This window comes from Onychostoma macrolepis, chromosome 01 (assembly GCF_012432095.1).
Source record: "Onychostoma macrolepis isolate SWU-2019 chromosome 01, ASM1243209v1, whole genome shotgun sequence".
Taxonomy (NCBI): Eukaryota; Metazoa; Chordata; class Actinopteri; order Cypriniformes; family Cyprinidae; genus Onychostoma; species Onychostoma macrolepis.
Genome location: NC_081155.1, coordinates 9,483,341 through 9,504,285, shown reverse-complemented (window position 1 = coordinate 9,504,285; position 20,945 = coordinate 9,483,341). Strand labels below are relative to the sequence as shown.

Below are 20,945 nucleotides of genomic sequence, written 5' to 3'. Positions count from 1 at the left end.
CCACCCTAACAAAACGATAGCTGAAATGTGGTACTTTATTCACTAAAATCAGTTTAATCTTACCATATCTAAAAAACTCATTCACTCTGCTGTTATTTAATAGATTTAATGCACTGGAATTTTATTGAATAGCACGTGGAGACACCTTTTTAATTAAAATATGAATGTAATCAAGGACTTATTGACTTTTAATGAACCTTATTTCGAAATGTACAGAAATACGTGCTTTTATATGTCCTTTAGTTATGATTATTTCATTTATCCACTATACTATTTATTACTAATGTCTCATTTCAGTTTTAGTTTGGCTCTAGTTTTTTATATGAAAAGGTTCATGTAGAGTGGATTACAATTCATATACAGATTAAATCCTTTTCACTGAACGTTAAAAATAAGTTTTAAAAAGTTGTCGGGAGCGCGGTGGTGGTGACGCAGAAGGCGAGCGACCGTGGTGCTGTAGTTCGTTTATAGCTTAAGTTTAGTTTTTAAGTTCTGGCGCTTTTATTTATGCTTCAAAATTCATAAAAGTTATATTATTTTGTGAAGATTATCTTGACGGACAAAATGTGTAAATTTCATGAACTATGGTTGAACACAGATCTTATTTTTTGCAATAATCCAAAAGCCTATGGAAAAATCCTATTGGCTTTTTGTTGAGGAAACCAGTTTCATGCTAACAGCCCATCCGCCTATAAAGTGTCATAGTTCCTCCACTCTATTATGCCTTGAATTAATCACTTAAAGCCTCTGAGTATAGCCAACAGCGCCATCTGCTGACTCATGACATTTGCAACAGCCATAAAGCAAGGAAATATAGCCTACATATGAAAGTGAACTAAAATGATAAACCTTTTGTTTAGGTGAGGACTACAGTGCAATGACCTTACACAACAGTTTCTTCTGTCTCAATTTATTTATTCAATTGCTTGGAATCATGATTCCTTTTGCCAGCCACAGGACTGGTGTAACTGCCGAGAAGTCAGTTTGTATTTCTTGTTTATTTAATTATTTTAGGTGTTTTTGTTTAGGACTTTTAATTTGAGGTTGCTTAGTGTGCGCCGGATAGAAGAGACGTTTATTATGAAAAGGTGCATAGTAAAGGAGAAGAAAAAGTATGACGAATTAAAGTGTTTTTTGACATTTATTCTACTCATCGTGAGTTAAACAACTCCACAAACAGCATTACCAGCTTCACTGACAGTATTATTAACCAGATTGACTGATGTCAGATGTCTACAAAAGTTCTTATTGAGAATTAAAAGGAGTTTAGATGTTGATGTCTTATTGAATATGTTTCGTTTGTGGTCACCATCATGTAGATCAGTGCTTTAGTTGGGCTCTTGACCCTTGATTAATGTTGAATTGCTTTAATACATTTTAATAACAGACAAATGACTGCATTAAAGTGGTTTAAATAACTTGTAACACTGCTGTTGTACTTTAGATGTTGATGCTTGGCAGTGTATAAACACTATCATTGTTATTTTATTTATTTATTTATTTTTTTGTTTAAAATGTCCTTTGTGTCATTACTACACTCACATACATCAACATGGGGCATATGAAACACAACAATGGTGACATCAATGGTGATTAAATAAGAAATCATGCGTTCACAATAAGAATGATAACATTAGATAATAGAAGCAAAACCACAAGGTTGGATGAACCTTATTTCTCACAAATCCCTTTTATCATCTCTGAGCATAAGCGATCATTCCAGCTGTTCAGGGGTGACCATCCCTGCTGCTCTCTTAGATAATTCAGTTCAATACAGTCTTCATTTCCGCCACCATCATTCGGCTCATCTTTGATCCAAAACCTGAACAACATGTATCAGATGTTCTTTTTTTTTTTCAAGAGCACAACTTTATGAATCAACAATACAACAGCACATTTCGAGAGTAAACTAAAGTAATACAAAAGCTTGACTAGAATTGAAGAGAAGAAAAGTTTTCATGATATAATTCACTGTATTTAAAGTGTCTCGTTTAGAGAATCAAAAATACTAACACAAACGAATACAAGGTTTTAATTAATTAATTAATTTATTTAGCTCTTACCCTTGTTTCAGTGTTGAATTATTCACCCATGTCATGTTGCCCTCGTTCTCTGTGTCAGACAAACCAATCCACACTCTCTCCTTGATGAATGAAGATATGAACCTCTGTGTGTGAATAATAAAAGGAATAAGTGTGATTCCTCTCATTTAAAAATTAATCAGAAAACAGGCAATATTTTATATTTTACTATTTTTTGTTTTTGTTTTGTTATATTGTTTATAATGAATAGATTGAGAAATACTAAGAAAGCTGATGTCTAACTTTAAAAAATGAAGGAGGGAGAGGGTAGAGAATTATGTACTGGGTTGCTAAAGACCCGAGGTATGCATTTAAGGATTAATAGACACTCACATAAACTCACCTGCTTCTCTTCAGTGTTGATAATGATCAGATCACCACCATGTTCCCTGCAGTACTGCCTGCTGTCAGACCAGTTCTTCAACTCATTGGATATGAAAAAACAAACTAAACCTTTTTTTTTTTCACACAGAAACACACAATTGCTTTAGAACAGTAAACATAAAAACTAACTAAACTAGAAAAAAAGAAATTTCTTACACTAAAACAGATGTGAACTAACCTCGTTTAGAAGCGTCCATGTTTAGTTCTTCACTCAGAGAAGTGACTTTGCTTTCTAGCTCCAGCTTCTTCTGACTCAAAGAGCTGAAGTTGTTCTGCAGTTGGTGTTTTTCCGTCATTAGATCAGTGTAATTGTCTTGTAAGCTGTTGATAGTTTGATCAAACTCTTCAACTGTGTTCTTGTAACTCTTTATCAGGTCTCTCTCTGCTGTGATGGTGATGTGCTGCAGTATGATGAAGACCAGCAGAAGAACACAAATGAGCCCGAGACCCACTGTGATCAACACCAAACATCTACTTCCTCCTGACAAACAGGACACGAAACACACAAATATCAGTTAATAACAATTTATTGCATATTATTTAGGGATAATATCTCAAATCAACCTTTATCTACCTTGGTTGGAATTATGAGGCTTTTTGAAGACTATATTCTTTTATGATGACAAAAATATGGAATTACTGTAAATGTAAACCGTACTGTTTACAGTACAGTTAAAAAGCCTATGCAAACAAGAATATACACAGAAAATGTAAACAGAAAATAACTGTTTCTGAGAAAATGATTGAATTTTATTTAACAATTCTCATCCCCTCAAACATTAACGATACCCATCACCGCCTTTGCTTCAAACTAAACTTTCTGCTTACTTTGCTTTCGAGCTTTTCCTTCATCCTGGCAGCGACTCTGTGTTCGAGGTCCAGATCTGTTATAAATATTTCTGCATACATAAAAGTTCCCTGATTCCATTATTTGCTCTTACTTACAGTAGAGTACAGTATGTGTGCACAGATGAGGTGTGGTCTTTATAATGTGTAGCGTGTTTTTAAATAGTGCAAACCCTACACAGGAAGTGGTTTCATTAGTTCAGAAAAATCTAGATTTTCATTCTCAGTCTAAATCTCTCTATAAACTCATACTACTTTATGGCTGAATATTTACTGCATATTCAGCTTCATGATGTCAAAGCAATGTGAAGTTTTTCCCGTGATCATGTTAGCAGCTAAAATATCCAACAAGAGGAACCTGTGACCATCAAAATGGACTCAAACACCTTAAACAGGCCTAACTGGAGCTTTGTACTGAAGACAATTTAACTGAAACTGGAATTATTATGGAAATTAATAATGCTTTTAATCTGCACCACTGTGGCATTAAGAGACGGAGAGGAGGATGGTGGAAAATAGAGATTGTGGGATGATGACTTCCTGTTTACAGCTATTAAACACAAATGGGTGACAACAGGATCACATTTTCATTTTCTCAGTAGGTGTCACTGTTCTGCCATTTTTAACTAAGATGGTGTAAATAAATAACTTGAGTTGAATTTGAATGTCAGAAGATCAGCAGATTGTACTTTATTGCCAGGAAACTCAAAACAGTTCTTTTACTGGCATTTCTCAAAAATTATAGTCATTGATTCTGGTCTCCAACGCCAGTTTATTACTCTGCAGCAGACATTTTTCAGTAGTTTAATCACTGTAGCTGGCCTGCAGTCTGAAATCTAATCTGAGCATGAGAGATAATTTGTCAATACAATACTTATTTGTGCCATTCAGCTCACCAATTCATAAATTAACAATACTCACAGTACAGCAATGGCCAAGCTAATGTCAATGTCTTTTTTAATGATCAGTGGGCTTTCCTAATGTGTGTCAGTTCAGTAAAGGTTAAGGTCAAGTTCAGGTGATGTCATATAATCATACAAGATCACATAACAAAATCAGTTTAAGTCCTTCAGCTGAAGCTATGGCTGTGTTCCAGTTCTTTTTTTATGCCCTTCTTTAGCAAACTTCTCTTCGTCTTGTTGACTCGTCATTGCACACATAGCACAAGTGCTCACTAAAGGTGTAACACTTGCAATTGGCAGAACTGGATCTAATAAACTCTTGATCACTTTGAATCCACTATGGAGTAGTGATGTGTCGTTCGTGAACGAGCCGGCTCTAAGAGCCGATTCTTTGTAGCGAACGAGACGACTCCCGTCGGGGAGAGACGGACCTTGTGTGATGGTAAGTCATTTTTTATTTGTTTGTATTTCAATCGGTTAAATCACTTGTTTTTAAACCACAATGCTTAAAAACACGTACAAATTATGAGTTTTCGTGACCATAGCGCACACAGCAATGTGACATGTGCGCACTAAATAGGCTAAAGCTTGCCACAAAGCCCCAGCAAAAGTTACAATGAATGTGTCTGGGGGAAATAGTAAGGAGATATTTGAATGATTTATTAATGAACTAGTGTTTTCTGAGTCAGTTAAAAATCCTGACTCGCCATTTCCTCATTGGACGCTTATTTAGAAAGAAATGTATCTTTACGGATTATAATGAAAAAGTTTTGTTTTGGATATGAATTATCGTATGACATTGTCTCATTTGATGCTCATAAATTTCTTCATATTGCGTTAGTATCTCATAACAGCAAATCAGTAAAAGAATAAAAATTGCACTAAGATCTCCATGATTGGCCTGTTTTTGGCCTGTTTTGTTAATCCCTTGTCCAACAAATAAATACACACACGGTCAGGGACCATTTCTATTTTTTTGTGTGTTATATGCAAGTGAAATCCCAGGAGATAGATAGACCAAATGGCTAAAGACCTAAGCCATCCATTCCGTTATGAGAGCTCGCTCTCTCTCTCTCTCTCTCTCTCTATGGTGACTTTTTTTTTGGAGTGTTTTGTATTGTATCAGACAATAGTTTGAAAAGCAACTAACTGAGGCATTGTAAGTGAGGTAAAGTCTTAATAAAAATGTAATGGTTGTTTTTTATTATTATTGAAAATGTTTGTAAAAGCTATATTAGAATAACATAAAATCTAAATAAACAAAATGGATCGGCATTAATCTAATATCCCCAGTTAAATTTAAATAAACATGACGGATACAATCAAAAAGGCATTTAGGCAAACTCTGTCAGAGGGATACAGTATATCTTAATAATTAGCCATTTACAGTGCAACGTCATATCAATCATGTTACAGTGCTTGTTGTATCCTTATAATAATGGATACAGCACTGATGTGCATCCTGGTGATAACATATGAAATGCAGGCTATTAAATAAATACATAAATAAATAAATAAAGCTTTGAAGTTGCCAGTATAGGTTAAAACATTGTGGATGAATTTAGACATTAAAGTTACATTGTAATGTAATGTAGGTCAAAAACTCTTGCTACAATTACTGTGTTAGATTTCACTTAGACCAAGTCGTTAGACTAAGTCACTTTGGATAAAAGCATCTGCAAAATGATAAAATGTAAATAAAAATACAAATTTATTCGACACCTACTACAGCGCATGCGTGTAAACTACATAGTGGATATAGTCTAGCTACGTCATCGTGCTACCAACACGGAAGCAATTCATCGATTTTCCGCTAGAGACTGGCTCCAAAAGGGAGTTATGCTGCCTTCACGTGCTATTGGAAATTTCCTATTTCCCACTTACGAAGTCGTGATTACGAGCTTGTCATATTCAAGTGCTTTAATGTCGGAAAGAATAAAATATAGCATCCCATTGGTTGAAAATCATATAAACATTAACCATGCTATACATGCAGTTTACTGACAATTCTGGAATTTCAGTCAAATACATGCTTATTTCACTGCTTATAAAACATACAATATGCTTTGAATGATCGTTCATATCTATAAATACTGTAGGGAGTGAATTTATTTCCTTATAAAATTAATTCTGAGGCCAAAACTCAGGAACTCTCCCAAAGACAGATGCCATGCAATAAAGCCATGAAACTAACCTGGAGAAGATATCTCAAGTCAAGTCAAGTTGAGCTTTATTGTCATTCCGCTACATGCGGGGGCATACAGTGGAACGAAATGTCGTGCCTCACAGGACCACGGTGCTACATAAATACAGGCATACAACAATGGAGTAAGACAATATAAACCTATACACAACTATCCTACTGATAGATTTTGACTATAAATATAAATATACAATCTATAAAAAAGTACCTATACAAACTAAAAAATACAAACTATACAAACTATACGAATGCTTCAGATAAGTACTGTACATGTGCAAGGAGAAACATTGAGTTCAAGCAGCTGGCTGGGGAACAGTGCAGGAGGATTTGTAGTGCATGAGCATGTAAACATACATATGTTACGGAGTTCTTTTTGTGGGATTTGTGTACACACAGCAGTGTGTGTGTGAAAAGTGACTAGTGCGCATAGAGGAGGAGAGTGTGCTACTACAGGTGGATTGTACAGGCCCACTCACCTGTGTGTAGCACACTTCGAATTGCACGTTACATGTTACAGGAGGTAGGGGGTTTGTATGGGGTTCAGAGAGGGGCGGGTGATTTGAGTTCAGGGCTCTCACAGCCTGGGGAAAAAGCTGTTGAGCAGTCTGGCAGAGCGGGCTCTGATGCTCGCACCGTCTTCCTGATGGTAGGAGCTGGAAGAGACTGTGGGAGGGTGTGTGGAGTCCTTCACGATACTATTGGCTTTGCTGGAGCATCATGTGAGGAAAATATCCAGGATGGAGGAGAGGGGCACCGATGATCCTTGCAGCAGTGTTCACTGTCCGTTGTAGGGTCTTGCGGTCTGCTGCAGTACAGTTCCCGTACCAGACAGTGATGCAGCTGGTCAGCACACTCTCAATGGTGCCCCTGTAGAAAGTGGTGAGGATGGGTGGAGGGAGACTTGCTCTTTTCAGCCGGCGGAGGAAGTGTAGGCCCTGTTGTGCCTTCTTGGAGAGTGACATGGTGTTGGTGGACCAGGTGAGATCCTCTGTGATGTGCACCCCCAGGAATTTAGTGCTGCTGACTCTCTCCACAGGCGAGCTGTCGATGGTCAGTGGGGGGTGATCAACGGAGTTTCTCCTGAAGTCCATCACAACCTCCTTTGTCTTACTCACATTGAGGGACAGGTTGTTAGTGCCACACCATTCAGCCAGCTGTGCCACTTCCTCTCTGTAGTGCGTTTCATCGTTGTTGCTGATGAGGCCTACCACTGTTGTGTCATCAGCGAACTTGATGATGTGGTTGGAGCTGGACTTGGCAGTGCAGTCGTGGGTCAGCAGCGTGAAGAGCAGCGGGCTGAGCACACAGCCTTGTGGGGCACCTGTGTTCAGTGTGGTAGTGCTCGAGGTGTTGTGGCCGACACGGACTGACTGAGGTCTTCCGGTTAGAAAGTCCAGGATCCAATTGCAGAGGGAATTGTTAAGGCCCAGCAGGTTGAGTTTATTTATGAGCTGTTGTGGGATTATTGTGTTGAATGCTGAGCTGAAGTCAATGAACAGCATTCTAACGTAGGAGTCTTTATTTTCTAGGTGGGTAAGAGCCAGGTGGAGAGTGGAGGAAATTGCATTGTCCGTGAGCGGTTCGGACGGTATGCAAACTGGAGCGGATCGAGTGTGTTGGGAGGCTGGTTTTGATGTTGTGCATGACTAACCTCTCAAAGCACTTCATTATGATTGGAGTCAGTGCTATGGGACAGTAGTCATTTAGACAGGACACAGGTGATTTCTTTGGTACCGGTATGATTGTTGTGGATTTGAGACATGTGGGGACGACTGCCTGGCTCAGCGAGGTGTTGAAGATATCTGTTAGGACATCTGTCAGCTGTGCAGCAGTCTTTCAGTACACGGCCAGGTATGTTGTCGGGACCCGCAGCCTTGCGTGGGTTGATCCTAGATAGGGACTTCCTTACGTCGGCTGGAGACAGACAGAGCGCCTGGTCGTTGGGAGGTGTGGGCAGTTTTTGTGCAGGTGTGTCATTCTGCATTTCAAACCGTGAGTAAAAGTGGTTGAGTGTATCTGGGAGGGATGTGTCGTCATCACAGGCCTGTGGCGGGGGCTTGTAGTCTGTGATGGTCTGAATAGCTTGCCACAGGCTCAGGCTGAATAGCTTGCCACAGGCTCCGTGTGTCACTGCTGTCTGTGAAGTGATTGTTGAAGATATCTCCAAAGACAACGAAAGATCTTCAAAGAGAACAAACACCACCCTGACCAAACTTATCTCGTTGATCATTTACGACCCCATTCTCCCCCTGCCCTCTCTACCTCTCTCTCTTTTCCCCCAAAAAAGCTTCACTCAAAGTTCATTGAGAATAACTATATACCTATCATATATCTTGTGAACCCGTTGCTTTTCACCTTCATGTTTGGTATCATTTTAAAGGTCTCTGTGTGATTGGAAAAATGCTCTCAATTTCACAGTAGTCACTTATATTATGGGAAATATTGGAAACTTAAGTGAATTCTGTACCTCTATTGTGGGGGCGGTCTCCTTTCAAAACCTGATAAACATTGCTCTACAGGTGTGACCATTTGGGGCACGAGAACAGCTCCTAGAGAGGTTTCTCATCCCCCACACAGAGATCTAATCTGTTTTGGAGCAGAGAATAAATGTTTATGGGCCTTTTGCTCTGGTAGTATTTAAGGGAAAGTTGCAAATCAGTCGGGGCGATTTGTAGTCAGATCAGCCCGTAGTGTGGAGGGTATTTAATATGTTCCATACTATGTATTTTCTTCTTGAATTCAGGTAAACATTTTAATCTTAGATTCATCTTTGAACAACTGATGTTATGCATTTTCTTATTTTTGAATTGGCTTCTTATTGTTTTATGTAATTGGCACGACACGTTTACTTGACTAATAATAAATTGTTATATTTGGTTTATTCTGAACCGTCCTGAAATCATTATGACTATTAGACTGTGAGGAGGCTTTTGTTACCGCAAATCTACGGCCAGGATAGATCAAACTGAAGGCTCATGAATGAACGGAGCAGTAGGCACGTCATCGGAGACCTCATATTTCTGTCTATCACTGGTGCTAGCAAGTTGTACGGGAAAAGACTAAGTAAACTACACTTTCTGTCATAAGCAAGCAGTTGGTGGCAGACAGATTAGTCTACCTACATCCTCTGACTAACATCGGACTGGCGAGTTTGTGATCGTGAGACCGGCTCCTTCGGCCGACGCTATAGGCTCAAAAGAGACATTAGGTCCCCAGTGAACGGATAATTGAAAGTATGGGATGTCGAGGATAATCAAATATCTAAATTAATATATAAGCGATATTTGTGACCAGTTTTTAATTAGTCTAAATTTAATGATCACTTGGAATTGGAGTCAGATCAGAATTGGAGCTAGATCAAAATTGAAACTAAATCCTGATAAATTCAGAAGCGCAAGTAAAAGACCGAACATGCATTAAACCTTCGACCAGGCCGCTGGATTCCGTTGTTTGGACTAGCGGGTGGATCCTTACAATACACTACTTTAGCAACAAGAAAAAGGGATGCAGTTGTTGTAAGAACAGCATTGACAGCAGCAATGGTTGTCCCCTCCACTATGTTTAAATTTTATGCCCTGCCCAACTCGGAAACTCTGGTATCAAAATTATTTCAGAATTTCCCAGTAGTAAATACGACTTGAGAGGCCATTCACATCTAATTTCCGATTAGACAACTCATATTTACGATAATTCCAATAGAACGTGAAGGCATTAGTCCTCTTCATGGTGCAATTAGGAAATTGAGATGCACATCAACATGGGTAACTTTGATCAGTTTCTGGGTCATGGGCTCGAGGACAGTGAAGAGAGGAAATGAGGAAGCATCAATCTGAGTATTGAGAAGCACCCAAAGAATGAAGTATGAAATGAAAACCAAAATGCCAAGTTCACTATGGTAATGATGGTAATTGGACATTTTATTAAATGAGAAACCGATTCAACTCAAAAGCTGTTTTACAGACACTCAATATCAGAATAACAGGGTCAAATCAATCAGAAAATAATGACAATTTCACATTTTCCTTCTAAAAACTCGTATCAGTTGACAGTGTTTTAAAAAGCAGGGACTTGAAATCGTAAACCATGCATTAAGAATAATTATATTATATACAATTATAGACGGGATGAATCCTATTTCTCACAGAACCCTTTTCTCTTCTCTGAGCATGGCAGATCATTCCAGTTGTTCAGGATGGGATTTGAAGGCATCAGTTCAATACAGTCCTCATTTCCAGCTTGGTCATTCGGCTCACCATTGAGCCAAAATCTGAACAACATGTATCTGATTTTCAGTTTTTCAGGACCACAAATTTATGAATCAAGACACAGTGATGTTTTGCACTTACCCTTGTTTCAGTGGTGAATTATTCACCCATTTCATGATGCCCTCCTGCTCTCTGTCAGACAAACCAATCCACACTCTCTCCTTGTTGAATGAAGATATTTGTCTCTGTTACATGTGCATGTATTTTTGTTATTGTTTGTCTGCCCGCTAGGGGGCTGGCAATTTGTTACCTATGTTTGTGATTGAGCAGATTACCTACAGCGCTGGACCATCAGCGCGTGTTGAAAAGAAGCCACATAGATGCATTTGAGGGGGCGGAATTTGAGGGGCCGTCCAGACGTGGAGTTCAGTCCAGTGTGGCCGTTCTGTCTTTGATGTGATTGTTTGGATTATTTTTGTTTGTCTGTGGGTAACTATTGGCGTCTCAAGTGAGTATTTGCCCTATTTATTTTTGTAGTCGTCGGGTAGGTTTGAACCTGCCATTTTGTTATTTTGTCTTTCTTATTTTTAGTGGTTATTTGGAGTGGGGGTACGCTTCAGTTCACCTGCCGCTGCTCTTGTTAATGGGATCGGTGTGCAGGCGTTCATGATTTCAGCGTTTAAAGTCGCCTCGAGCCCCTAACGCCACTGAAGACTAGGGAGTAATAGTTAATGCTTAAATGGGGTAGATACATTTGTGTTGTGGGACCATTTGTATGATTGTTGGAGTTCATTTTGAATCCGTAGAATTGTTGTAGTACTTTTGTGTAGCGGCCAAATTTAGGTTATCCTTTGCTTAGTCGGGTAATTGGTCTTTCGAGTGATTTAACTGGTACGTGCTTATGCCGTTTTCGGTTTAAGAGGAAAAAAAAAAAAAGGTGCTATTTTTTTTTCATAAAGCTGCTAATTTACGTGGGATAGAGCTCCTGCTACTTTACCTGTTTCGGCTTTTCAAAAAACTACCAGCAATAAGCCTATTGTTACGGCTGCTGATCGGGTTTGTTTTTATTGTAAGGCTCCTGGTCATTTAATTGCAAATTGTCCCGTTCTTAAGAAGAAGTCTAGCCAAAAGTTTGTGGGACTGATTTCGGGAAATTTTCAGTCTGATTTTGCCGATAATGCTTGTGACACTGTAGTTCATTCTTCTAAGTCCAGTTATGGACCTTTCCTGCAAAATGGAACTGTGTCTGTTCCTGGCCTGAAGGAACCTGTACCTGTTCGCATGCTTCGGGACACTGGTGCTGCTTTATCGTTCCTTTTGGATGGGATACTGCCATTTTCTGATGAGACCGCTACTGGCAGTGTTGCTTTGGTTCGAGGTTTTGAGATGGGAGTTATGGAGGTTCCGTTACACAGAATTCATTTGAAGTCTGAGTTGGTTACGGGGGATGTAGTTGTGGGTGTAAGGAGTAAAATTATTTCCTTTATGAAAATAACTCCTCGTGAAGCCAAAACTTAGGAACTCTTACAATTCAAATGTCAGGCCACAAAACAAACTCTTCAATCAGGCTTTGATCTCTTTGTGAAGCCAAACACCCAGGAACCCTTACAATGCAAATGTCATGCCGCAAGACAATAAACTCTCTAATCAGACAAGAAGATCTGAGAGAAAGACCATTTGGTCCACTCACCCATCCTTCCACCTTGGGCTCATGGTACTGGTCACTGAAAGAACTCAAGTTGCTACTCTTACATAAATATTTACTATATCTTAAGAATTAATGATCTTAACCCTTTCATGTTTGGTATCATTTTAAAGGTCTCTGTGCGATGGGTAAACTGGTGTCAATTTCACAGTAGTTACTTATATTATGGGAAATATTGGAAACTTAAGTGAATTCTGTACCTCTGTTGTGGGGGCGGTCTCCTTTCAAAAACTGATAAACATTGCTCTACAGGTGTGACCATTTGGGGCACGAGAACAGCTTCTACTGAGGTTTCTCATCCCCCATACACAGATCTAATCTGTTTTGGGGCAGAGAATAAATGTTTATGGGCCTTTTGTTCTGGTAGTATTTAAGGGTAAGTTGCAAATCAGTCGGCGCGATTTGTAGCCAGATCAGCCCGTAGTGTGGAGGGTATTTAATATGTTCCATACTATGTATTTTCTTCTTGAATTCAGGTAAACATTTTACACTTAGATTCATCTTTGAACAACTGATATTATGTATTTTCTTATTTTTGAATTGGCTTCTTATTGTTTTATGTAATTGGCACGACACGTTTACCTGACTAATAATAAATTGTTATATTTGATTTATTCTGAACTGACCTGAAATCATTATGACTATTTGACTGTGAGGAGGCTTTTGTTACCGCAAATCTACGGCCAGGATAGATCAAACTGAAGGCTCATGAATGAACGGAGCAGTAGGCACGTCATCGGAGACCTCAGATTTCTGTCTATCACTGGTGCTAGCAAGTTGTACGGGAAAAGACTAAATAAACTACGCTTTTTGTCATAAGCAAGCAGTTGGCGGCAGACAACTAGGTATTAGTCTACCTGCATCCTCTGACTAACATCGGACTGGCGAGTTTGTGATCGTGAGACCAGCGCTTCGGCCGACGCTATAGGCTCAAAAGAGACATTAGGTCCCCGGTGAACGGATAATTGAAAATATGGTATGTCGTAGTGCTGGGCGGTATGACCAAAAATTTATATCACGGTATTTTTCAAAATTATACCGGTTTCACGGTATATGATGGTATTTATTTTTTTCATGTATGACCGGGTGTTAACCACATTTTGTACTGATTGAGGGAGGAAAAACTGCAGTTGATTGACTCAGTTGATAGAATGCCCTATTTTACTGTCATGATGAGCGAATATTGTAGAAAAATTCCACACTAAATAGTGACTAAACACGACTCATTAATACCCTACATGTTAACCAGGAGTCACTCTCATTTATAATCGCGACATCGTCTGATAAAATCAACATGCATCTAACGTTACACTAAAGAGTGGCTATGCGGTGGTTTTGGCTATATTACTTTTTTGTCTCATGCAGTGCACTGCCTGCGTCTGAATAACAAACTAAAAAATAAAAATAAAAACAACAAACAAAAAAGTGCATAATATTAACATACGAACTATGCTCATATTTATAATTCCAAACAGTCAGTTAGCAGCAGGTGCTTGGAAACGCTGTTTTGTACTCATTTACTGACGAGTCTGCTGCGGTACGGCCAGCTGAATGCGGTGCTTCGCTGCCGCTCGCTGCACAGAACAGACGCCGAGAGAGGCGACACTGCGCTGGGAGTCAGATCTCGCGCTCGCGGGGCAGCACTGGCGACATCTTCCAACTGAACCATAGCTAAGGTTTATCCAAAAAAGTCGCTAGGTTTGTCAGTTTGTATGTTCTATGTAAAAAAAGCCGCTAAAAGGGTCTGAAAGTTGCTAAATATAGTGCTAAAGTCACGCTCGTGTGTGTGAGACGCGGGAGCTGATGGCAGCGGGCGGTGGATATTGTGGATGAGTTCTTCTGTGTCATCACGTTCTACTAGTTCTACAGCTTCAGAACTTTCACGCTTAGTAACACATACAGCTGCGTTCTTGCCACAATGCAATAGTGAAAAGAAACCCCTCTCAAACATGTCGCGTTCCGAACGTTATTTAAATGACACCGGTATTGCAGTATTTTAAAAATTCATATCATAAGAAAAATAAACACCGGTATTCGGTATGAACCGGTATACCGCCCAGCACTAGTATGTCGACAATAATCAAATATCTAAATTAAATATATAAGCGATATTTGTGATCAATTTTTAATTAGTCTAAATTTAATGATCACTTGGAATTGGAGTCAGATCAGAATTGGAGCTAGGTCAAAATTGAAACTAAATCCTGATAAATTCAGAAGCGCAAGTAAAAGACCGAACATGCATTAAACCTTCGTCCAGGCCGCTGGATTCCGTTGTTTGGGCTAGCGGGTGGATCCTTACATGGGTGTTCGTCCATCTCTTCCAATTCCTGATGTAACTTTCATCTTGGGGAATGATTTAGCTGGAGGTAATGTGTGGAGTTGTTCTGATGTGCCACCTGAAGTTGTGTCTGTGCCTTTTGTTTCTACTGTGGATGAGTGTGCTTTGAAGTATCCTGATGTTTTCTCGGCGTGTGCGCTTACTCGCTCTATGGCTAGATCTGCTGATATTTGTAAGTCAGATGAGGTGGATTTGTGCGAGACGTTCATGGCAAATCCTAAATTGATTGAATTGTCTTCAGTTGTTCCGCAGGAAAAAGCAGATTTGATCTCCGTGAGCGAAAGAGAGGCTGTTTCTAAAGATGGTGCTGACTTTACTTTGTCACCTGCTAAATTAATTGCTGCTCAAAGGTCAGATTCTACGCTTGTTCCGTTGTTTGAGTTAATTCATTCAGGACAGGGGAAGGTGGGAGATTTACAGGAATACTTTCTCAAAGATGCTATTTTGATGAGAAAGTGGACATCTCCCAATTCTCCTGATGACTGGAATATGGTTAGTCAGATCGTAGTTCCAGAAGTCTATCGAGAGATGATTTTGAATGTGGCACATAATGGTCCCGCTGGTCACTTAGGTGTTGTGAAAACATATGATCGGATTTTGCGAAGTTTCTATTGGCCTGGTCTCAAGAGAGATGTTTCCCGTTATTGTCAAACCTGTCATGTTTGCCAGATGGTTGGAAAGCCAAACCAAATTATTCAGCCTGCTCCACTTTATCTGATTCCGATGGTGTCTGAACCATTTGAGCACATAATGTAGTCTAGCCATAAATACCTGTTGACACTAATGTGCGCGGCAACGCGTTTTCCCGAGGCCATTCCTTTACGTACTATTACTGCAAGAACGATCTCGAAAGCACTTGTTAAGTTTTTCACATTGTTCGGTTTGCCAAAAGTGATTCAAACTGACCGGGGAACGAATTTTACATCTCTTACATTTTCGAAAGTGCTTAAACTTCTCCGTATTCAGCATAATGTTTCTGCTGCTTATCATCCCGAGAGTCAGGGTGCGTTGGAGAGATTTCACCAGACCCTGAAGTCTATGCTTCGTGCTTATTGTTTTGAACTTGAACGAGACTGGGAAGAGGGAGTCCCATGGTTACTTTTTGCTTCACGTGAAGTGGTACAAGAATCGCTCGGTTTCAGTCCTGCTGAATTAGTTTTTGGCCACACTCCGCGCGGTCCTTTGACTGTGCTAAAAGAGAAGTGGCTATGCAATTCAACATGTGGTATCCTCCCCGAGTATGTCACAAAGTTCCGTACTCGCCTTTATCGCGCCCGCGAGTTAGCCAAACAAAATCTCGAGAAGACCCAAAACAAAATGAAGACTTGGTTTGATAAAAAAGCTAGAGAACGGATTTTTAGCCCTGGTGATAAAGTTTTGGTGCTGTTACCTGTACCAGGGGGATCGCTGCAAGCTCGTTATAGTGGTCCTTATGTGGTTGAAAAGAAACTGTCAGATCGTGATTATGTGATTCACATTCCAGATCGGCGTCAAAGTTCCCGAGTTTGTCATGTTAACTTGATAAAGGCTTATCATGACCGGAAAATGGGCGTTCAAAATTTATCAAACTGTGTTCCTTTTGTGATCGATCCAGGTGAGGTGTCTGCGGTTGGGATGACTGTTCAAGAACAGCTGGATGAAGAAGTGAGTCTTTCAAGGTGTGCGGTTGAAGGCAGATTAAAAAATTCTGAGATGCTTTTAACTTTGTCCAGTCAGTTGCCACATTTGTCTCCAGTGGAGAAAGCTGATATCTTGGAATTAGTAAGTCACTTTTCGACTTTGTTCAGTGACACTCCTGGCCAAACATCAGTTATCGTGCACGATATTGATGTGGGGTCCTTTCAACCTATTAAGCAACACCCATATCGTGTTATTCCGTCGAAGAGAGCTCTTTTGCAGAATGAGGTGCAGTATATGTTAGAAAATCACATCGCTGAATCTAGCTCCAGCTCTTGGTGTTCGCCGTGTTTGCTTGTCAGCAAATCCGATGGTACTTATCGGTTTTGTACTGATTATCGGCGAGTAAATGCTATTACGAAAACTGATTGTTTTCCGTTGCCGAGAGTGGATGACTGTGTGGATCGTGTGGGATCTGCGGTATACGTTTCGAAACTTGACTTATTGAAAGGGTACTGGCAGGTTCCTTTGTCAGAACGTGCTAAGGAAATTTCAGCTTTTGTGACTCCGGATGCTTTCCTTAATTATAAGGTAATGGCTTTTGGCATGAAAAACGCTCCAAGTACTTTTCAAAGGCTTGTTAATACTGTGCTGGCCGGGGTGCCTGGCTGCGAAGCCTATTTAGACGATTTGGTACTATACAGTTCCTCTTGGGGGGAGCACTTGAGTTTACTCCAGCAAGTTTTTCACCGACTGGCAGAAGCAAATCTAACAGTTAATTTAGCCAAATGTGAATTTGGTAAAGCCACCTTAGTTTACCTGGGGAAGGTTATAGGAAAGGGACAAGTACGGCCCATTGCTGCAAAGGTTATGGCTATTTGTGATTTTCCACCGCCAGCTGACCGAAGGCAACTACGGCGCTTTTTTGGGAATGGTGGGGTACTACCGTACGTTTTGCAAAAATTTTGCAACGGTAGTGTCTCCCCTTACAAATCTGTTGAGTCCCAAAACATAATTTCAGTGGTCTGATGTTTGTCAGCGTGCATTTGAGAATGTGAAGTCTTTGTTGATTGCGGTACCAGTTTTGGCCGCACCAGATCATTCAAGAACATTTAGCCTCGCAGTAGATGCTAGTGATGTGGGGGTGGGAGCTGTTCTTCAGCAGGTGGGGGCTGATGATGTAGAACATCCTGTATGTTATTTTTCGAAGAAGTTTTCCTCTGCATAGTGGAATTACTCTACTATTGAAAAGGAGGCTCTGGCTTTAGTCTCCGCAATTCAACATTTTGAGGTATATGTAGCTTGCTCGCATCCCCTTATCGTATATTGCGATCATAATCCTCTGATTTTCTTGAATTTGATGCGCAATTGTAATCAGCGTCTTATGCGCTGGAGCTTGTATTTGCAGCCATACAACCTCGAGATCAGGCATATTCAAGGTAAAGACAATGTGGTGGCTGATGCCCTATCCCGGATTGGGTAGGGGCATAGGAGTGTGTTTAAAAAAAAAAAAAATCTTTGCATGTTTTTGGGAAAGGTGTCTTTTAATAGATGCTTGTTCCTTTTATGGTGATAGTTCACTTTTTGGGGGATGAAGGTGTTACATGTGCATGTATTTTTGTTATTGTTTGTCTGCCCGCTAGGGGGCTGGCAATTTGTTACCTATGTTTGTGATTGAGCAGATTACCTACAGCACTGGACCATCAGCGCGTGTTGAAAAGAAGCCACACAGATGCATTTGAGGGGGCGGAATTTGAGGGGCCGTCCAGACGTGGAGATGTGTTCTCCGGTGGACTTTTGCTCGCCTGATTAGTTCCTCCCATTCGTGGTTCCTATTTTTGTGTTACTTTAAATAAATCTCCCTATGAATCGAGCCTTGTTGTGTTGTCCTTCATTATGTTATAGCGTTGGCCGTAACAGTCTCTGTGTGTCAGTAAAAACAGGAATAAGTGTGATTCCTCTCATTCATTAATAGACACTCACACAAACTCACCTGCTTTTCTTCAGTGTTGATAATGACCAGATCAGCTCCACGATCCCTGCAGTACTGCCTGCTGTCAGACCAGCTCTTCAACTCACTGGACATGAACAACCAACCTGAACCACAGAGAAATATGTACTTTATGACACCGTGTACATTAAAGATAAAAAAGTAATAAAACAACAACAAATCATATTTGTACTGACCTTCTTTCTTCAATTCCTCACTCAGAGAAGTGACGCTGCTTTCTAAATTCAGGTTCTTCTGACTCAAAGAGCTGAAGTTGATCTGCAGCTGGTGTTTTTCCGTCATTAGATCAGTGTAATTGTCCTGTAAGCTGTTGATGGTTTGATTGAACTCTTCAACTGTGTTCTTGTAACTGTTTATCAGATCTCTCTCTGCTGTGATGGTGATGTGCTGCAGTATGATGAAGACCAGCAGAAGAACACAAATGAGCCCGAGACTCACTGTCATCAACACCAAACATCTACGACTGACAAACAGGAACAAAACACACAAATATCAGTTAATACTCTTCTTGTTATTAGAAATTAAGTTTAAAATTAGCCTTCTAATGCAATCTACTTTTGTCTTTAGTTATAAGACAAACATTGCTATACAATAAACTATAAAATATCCAAAGAAGGACATGTGGAAAAAGCAAATAAAAACAATTTCATTAATACATTAATTATGGAAGCAAAAACACTTAGGCTACATATTGTTCTTAGACTTTTTTTTTCTTTAAATTGTATGTAGTTTTCATTTCCTCATTAGTAACATAATTTCTGCTTTAAAGTAATTTTCTTCTTACTGCTGTTTAGATCTTTTCCTTCGTCTTGGTCGTGACTCTGAGTTTGAGGTCCAGTTTTCTTCTTAAAATCGATGCGGTCAACATTTCCATAAATGGGATCTAAATCCATCATTCACTGTGTCTGATAGTACGTCTTCACAGATGAGGTGTGGTCCTCAGAATGAGTATTATTTTTAAAATTCTGCTAACTCGAAAGAGGAAGTGGTTTCATTTCACACTAGCCTTCAACAAGAATAATGACTTTAAATTCAGCTTAAACACACTCTTTACTATATGCTTGTGCTTTGTACATTCAACCACATTATCAGCTTCAAAAGCCAAGTGGAGTCTGTGAACACTCAAACTCAAACAGCCTTAAACAGGCCAAACTGGACCTTTATATAGACCACAGCAAGTGCTCTGGGTGCTTCTCTCCACTCAAACTGATGCTTCCTCATTTCATTGCTTCTGTCCTCCAGCCTGTGACCCGTAAAAAGGATCAGATTAAGCCACCTTGAAGGACATGTAAATTTGTAATCTCTAATCATCTCTGTGTCAAACATTTTGCTTACTGCACTTTCACATTTTTATTTCATCCTGTCTTCGACAATGTATTTGAAGTCCTGTTGTGTGATTACTATTTCTGTATTGAACTTAAAAGTTCCCAGATTCCATTATTTGCTCTTATTTACAGTAGAGTACAGTATGTGTGCACAGATGAGGTGTGGTCTTTATAATGTGTAGCATGTTTTTAAAGGCAAACCCTACATAGGCAGTGGTTTCATTAGTTCAGACTCAGAAAAATCTAGACTTTCATTCTCAGTCTAAAACTCTCTGTATACTCATACTACTGTATTATTGAATATTTACTGCATATTTAACCTCATGATGTCAAAGCAATGTGGAGCTTTTCCTGTTATCATTTTAGCAGCTACAGTATCCAACAAGAGGAACCTGTGACCATCAAAATGGACTCAAACACCCTGAAACAGGCTTAACTGGACCTTTGTATTGATGAAAAGTAACTAGAACTGAAAGGCCTACGTCCTACATCGTCTGCTGGAACGCCACTCTCTCATGAAGGTGTGTACAACAGTTAGCGGAAATTAGAGATTACGGTTTATAAAGTTGTAAATAGATTTTTTTTTTTTTACATAAACGTCGCTTTGCTTCAGAAGGCCTTTAATAACCAATCAGAGCCGTGTGGAGTACTTTTTATTTTAGATGGATGCACTTTTTTGGGGTTCAAAATCTCCACATTCACTGCCATTATAAAGCTTGTGTGACGAGTGGCGATGTAAGATTACAAAGGGTTAAAGGAATTACTAAACATTGAAACTTTGCTACTGAATCACACAATCATGACTACGTCACCCGGGAAATTAACACCCGGGAAAACCCACAGGTTCACCCCCTCTCACAGAATGACCCAGAGACGTGAATACCTTGTATAAAAAGTAACAAATCTTTATTAAACAATTTCTCAATTAAAATGAATCTTATTCAATAAGGAATAATGGAAAACTATACACAGCAGATGCAAGAATCTGCCGTGAAAAGCATACAAAACATCAAAAACCCAGAAGAGCAGGAGCTTCGCAATAGGGAGGTGGCTAGACACCGGGCTTCAATAGAGCCCGTACTACTGAAAACCCACAAGTGTACAAGACCACACTTACACCCAAGGAAATTCACTGCAAAGCCACACCACTTTGGAAAAGAGGGATATTTCTGCACGAGAACAGCCAGCCTGCCTTCTCCAAGCCCCTGCTCCCCCCAAATACAACAAAAGAAAGAAAATCAGACAGACAATTAAAGCACAACAAACGCCAAAATGCAGACTTGTTGCCACAAAACAAAGGAAAAAATAATTAAATACCAAACCAA

The 20,945-nt window shown here is 39.7% G+C and overlaps 1 protein-coding gene across 2 annotated transcripts; it reads right to left on the bottom strand.

Moving 5' to 3' along the window:
• Positions 1-1,022: 1,022 nt before the first annotated feature.
• On the bottom strand, positions 1,023-19,203 carry LOC131545099 (CD209 antigen-like protein E). 2 transcript variants are annotated; one of them, XM_058783696.1, is made up of 5 exons: positions 19,080-19,203; positions 2,644-2,946; positions 2,425-2,534; positions 2,064-2,167; positions 1,023-1,822 (listed from the first exon to the last, which is right to left on the bottom strand). In XM_058783696.1, exons 1-5 carry the CDS (start codon positions 19,189-19,191, stop codon positions 1,672-1,674), a joined length of 780 nt encoding a protein of 259 aa, XP_058639679.1. In that variant the 5' UTR covers positions 19,192-19,203; the 3' UTR covers positions 1,023-1,671. The 2 variants fall into 2 exon arrangements, with proteins under 2 accessions (XP_058639679.1, XP_058639680.1); XM_058783697.1 differs by lacking the exon at positions 19,080-19,203 and adding an exon at positions 3,294-3,429.
• Positions 19,204-20,945: the final 1,742 nt, after the last annotated feature.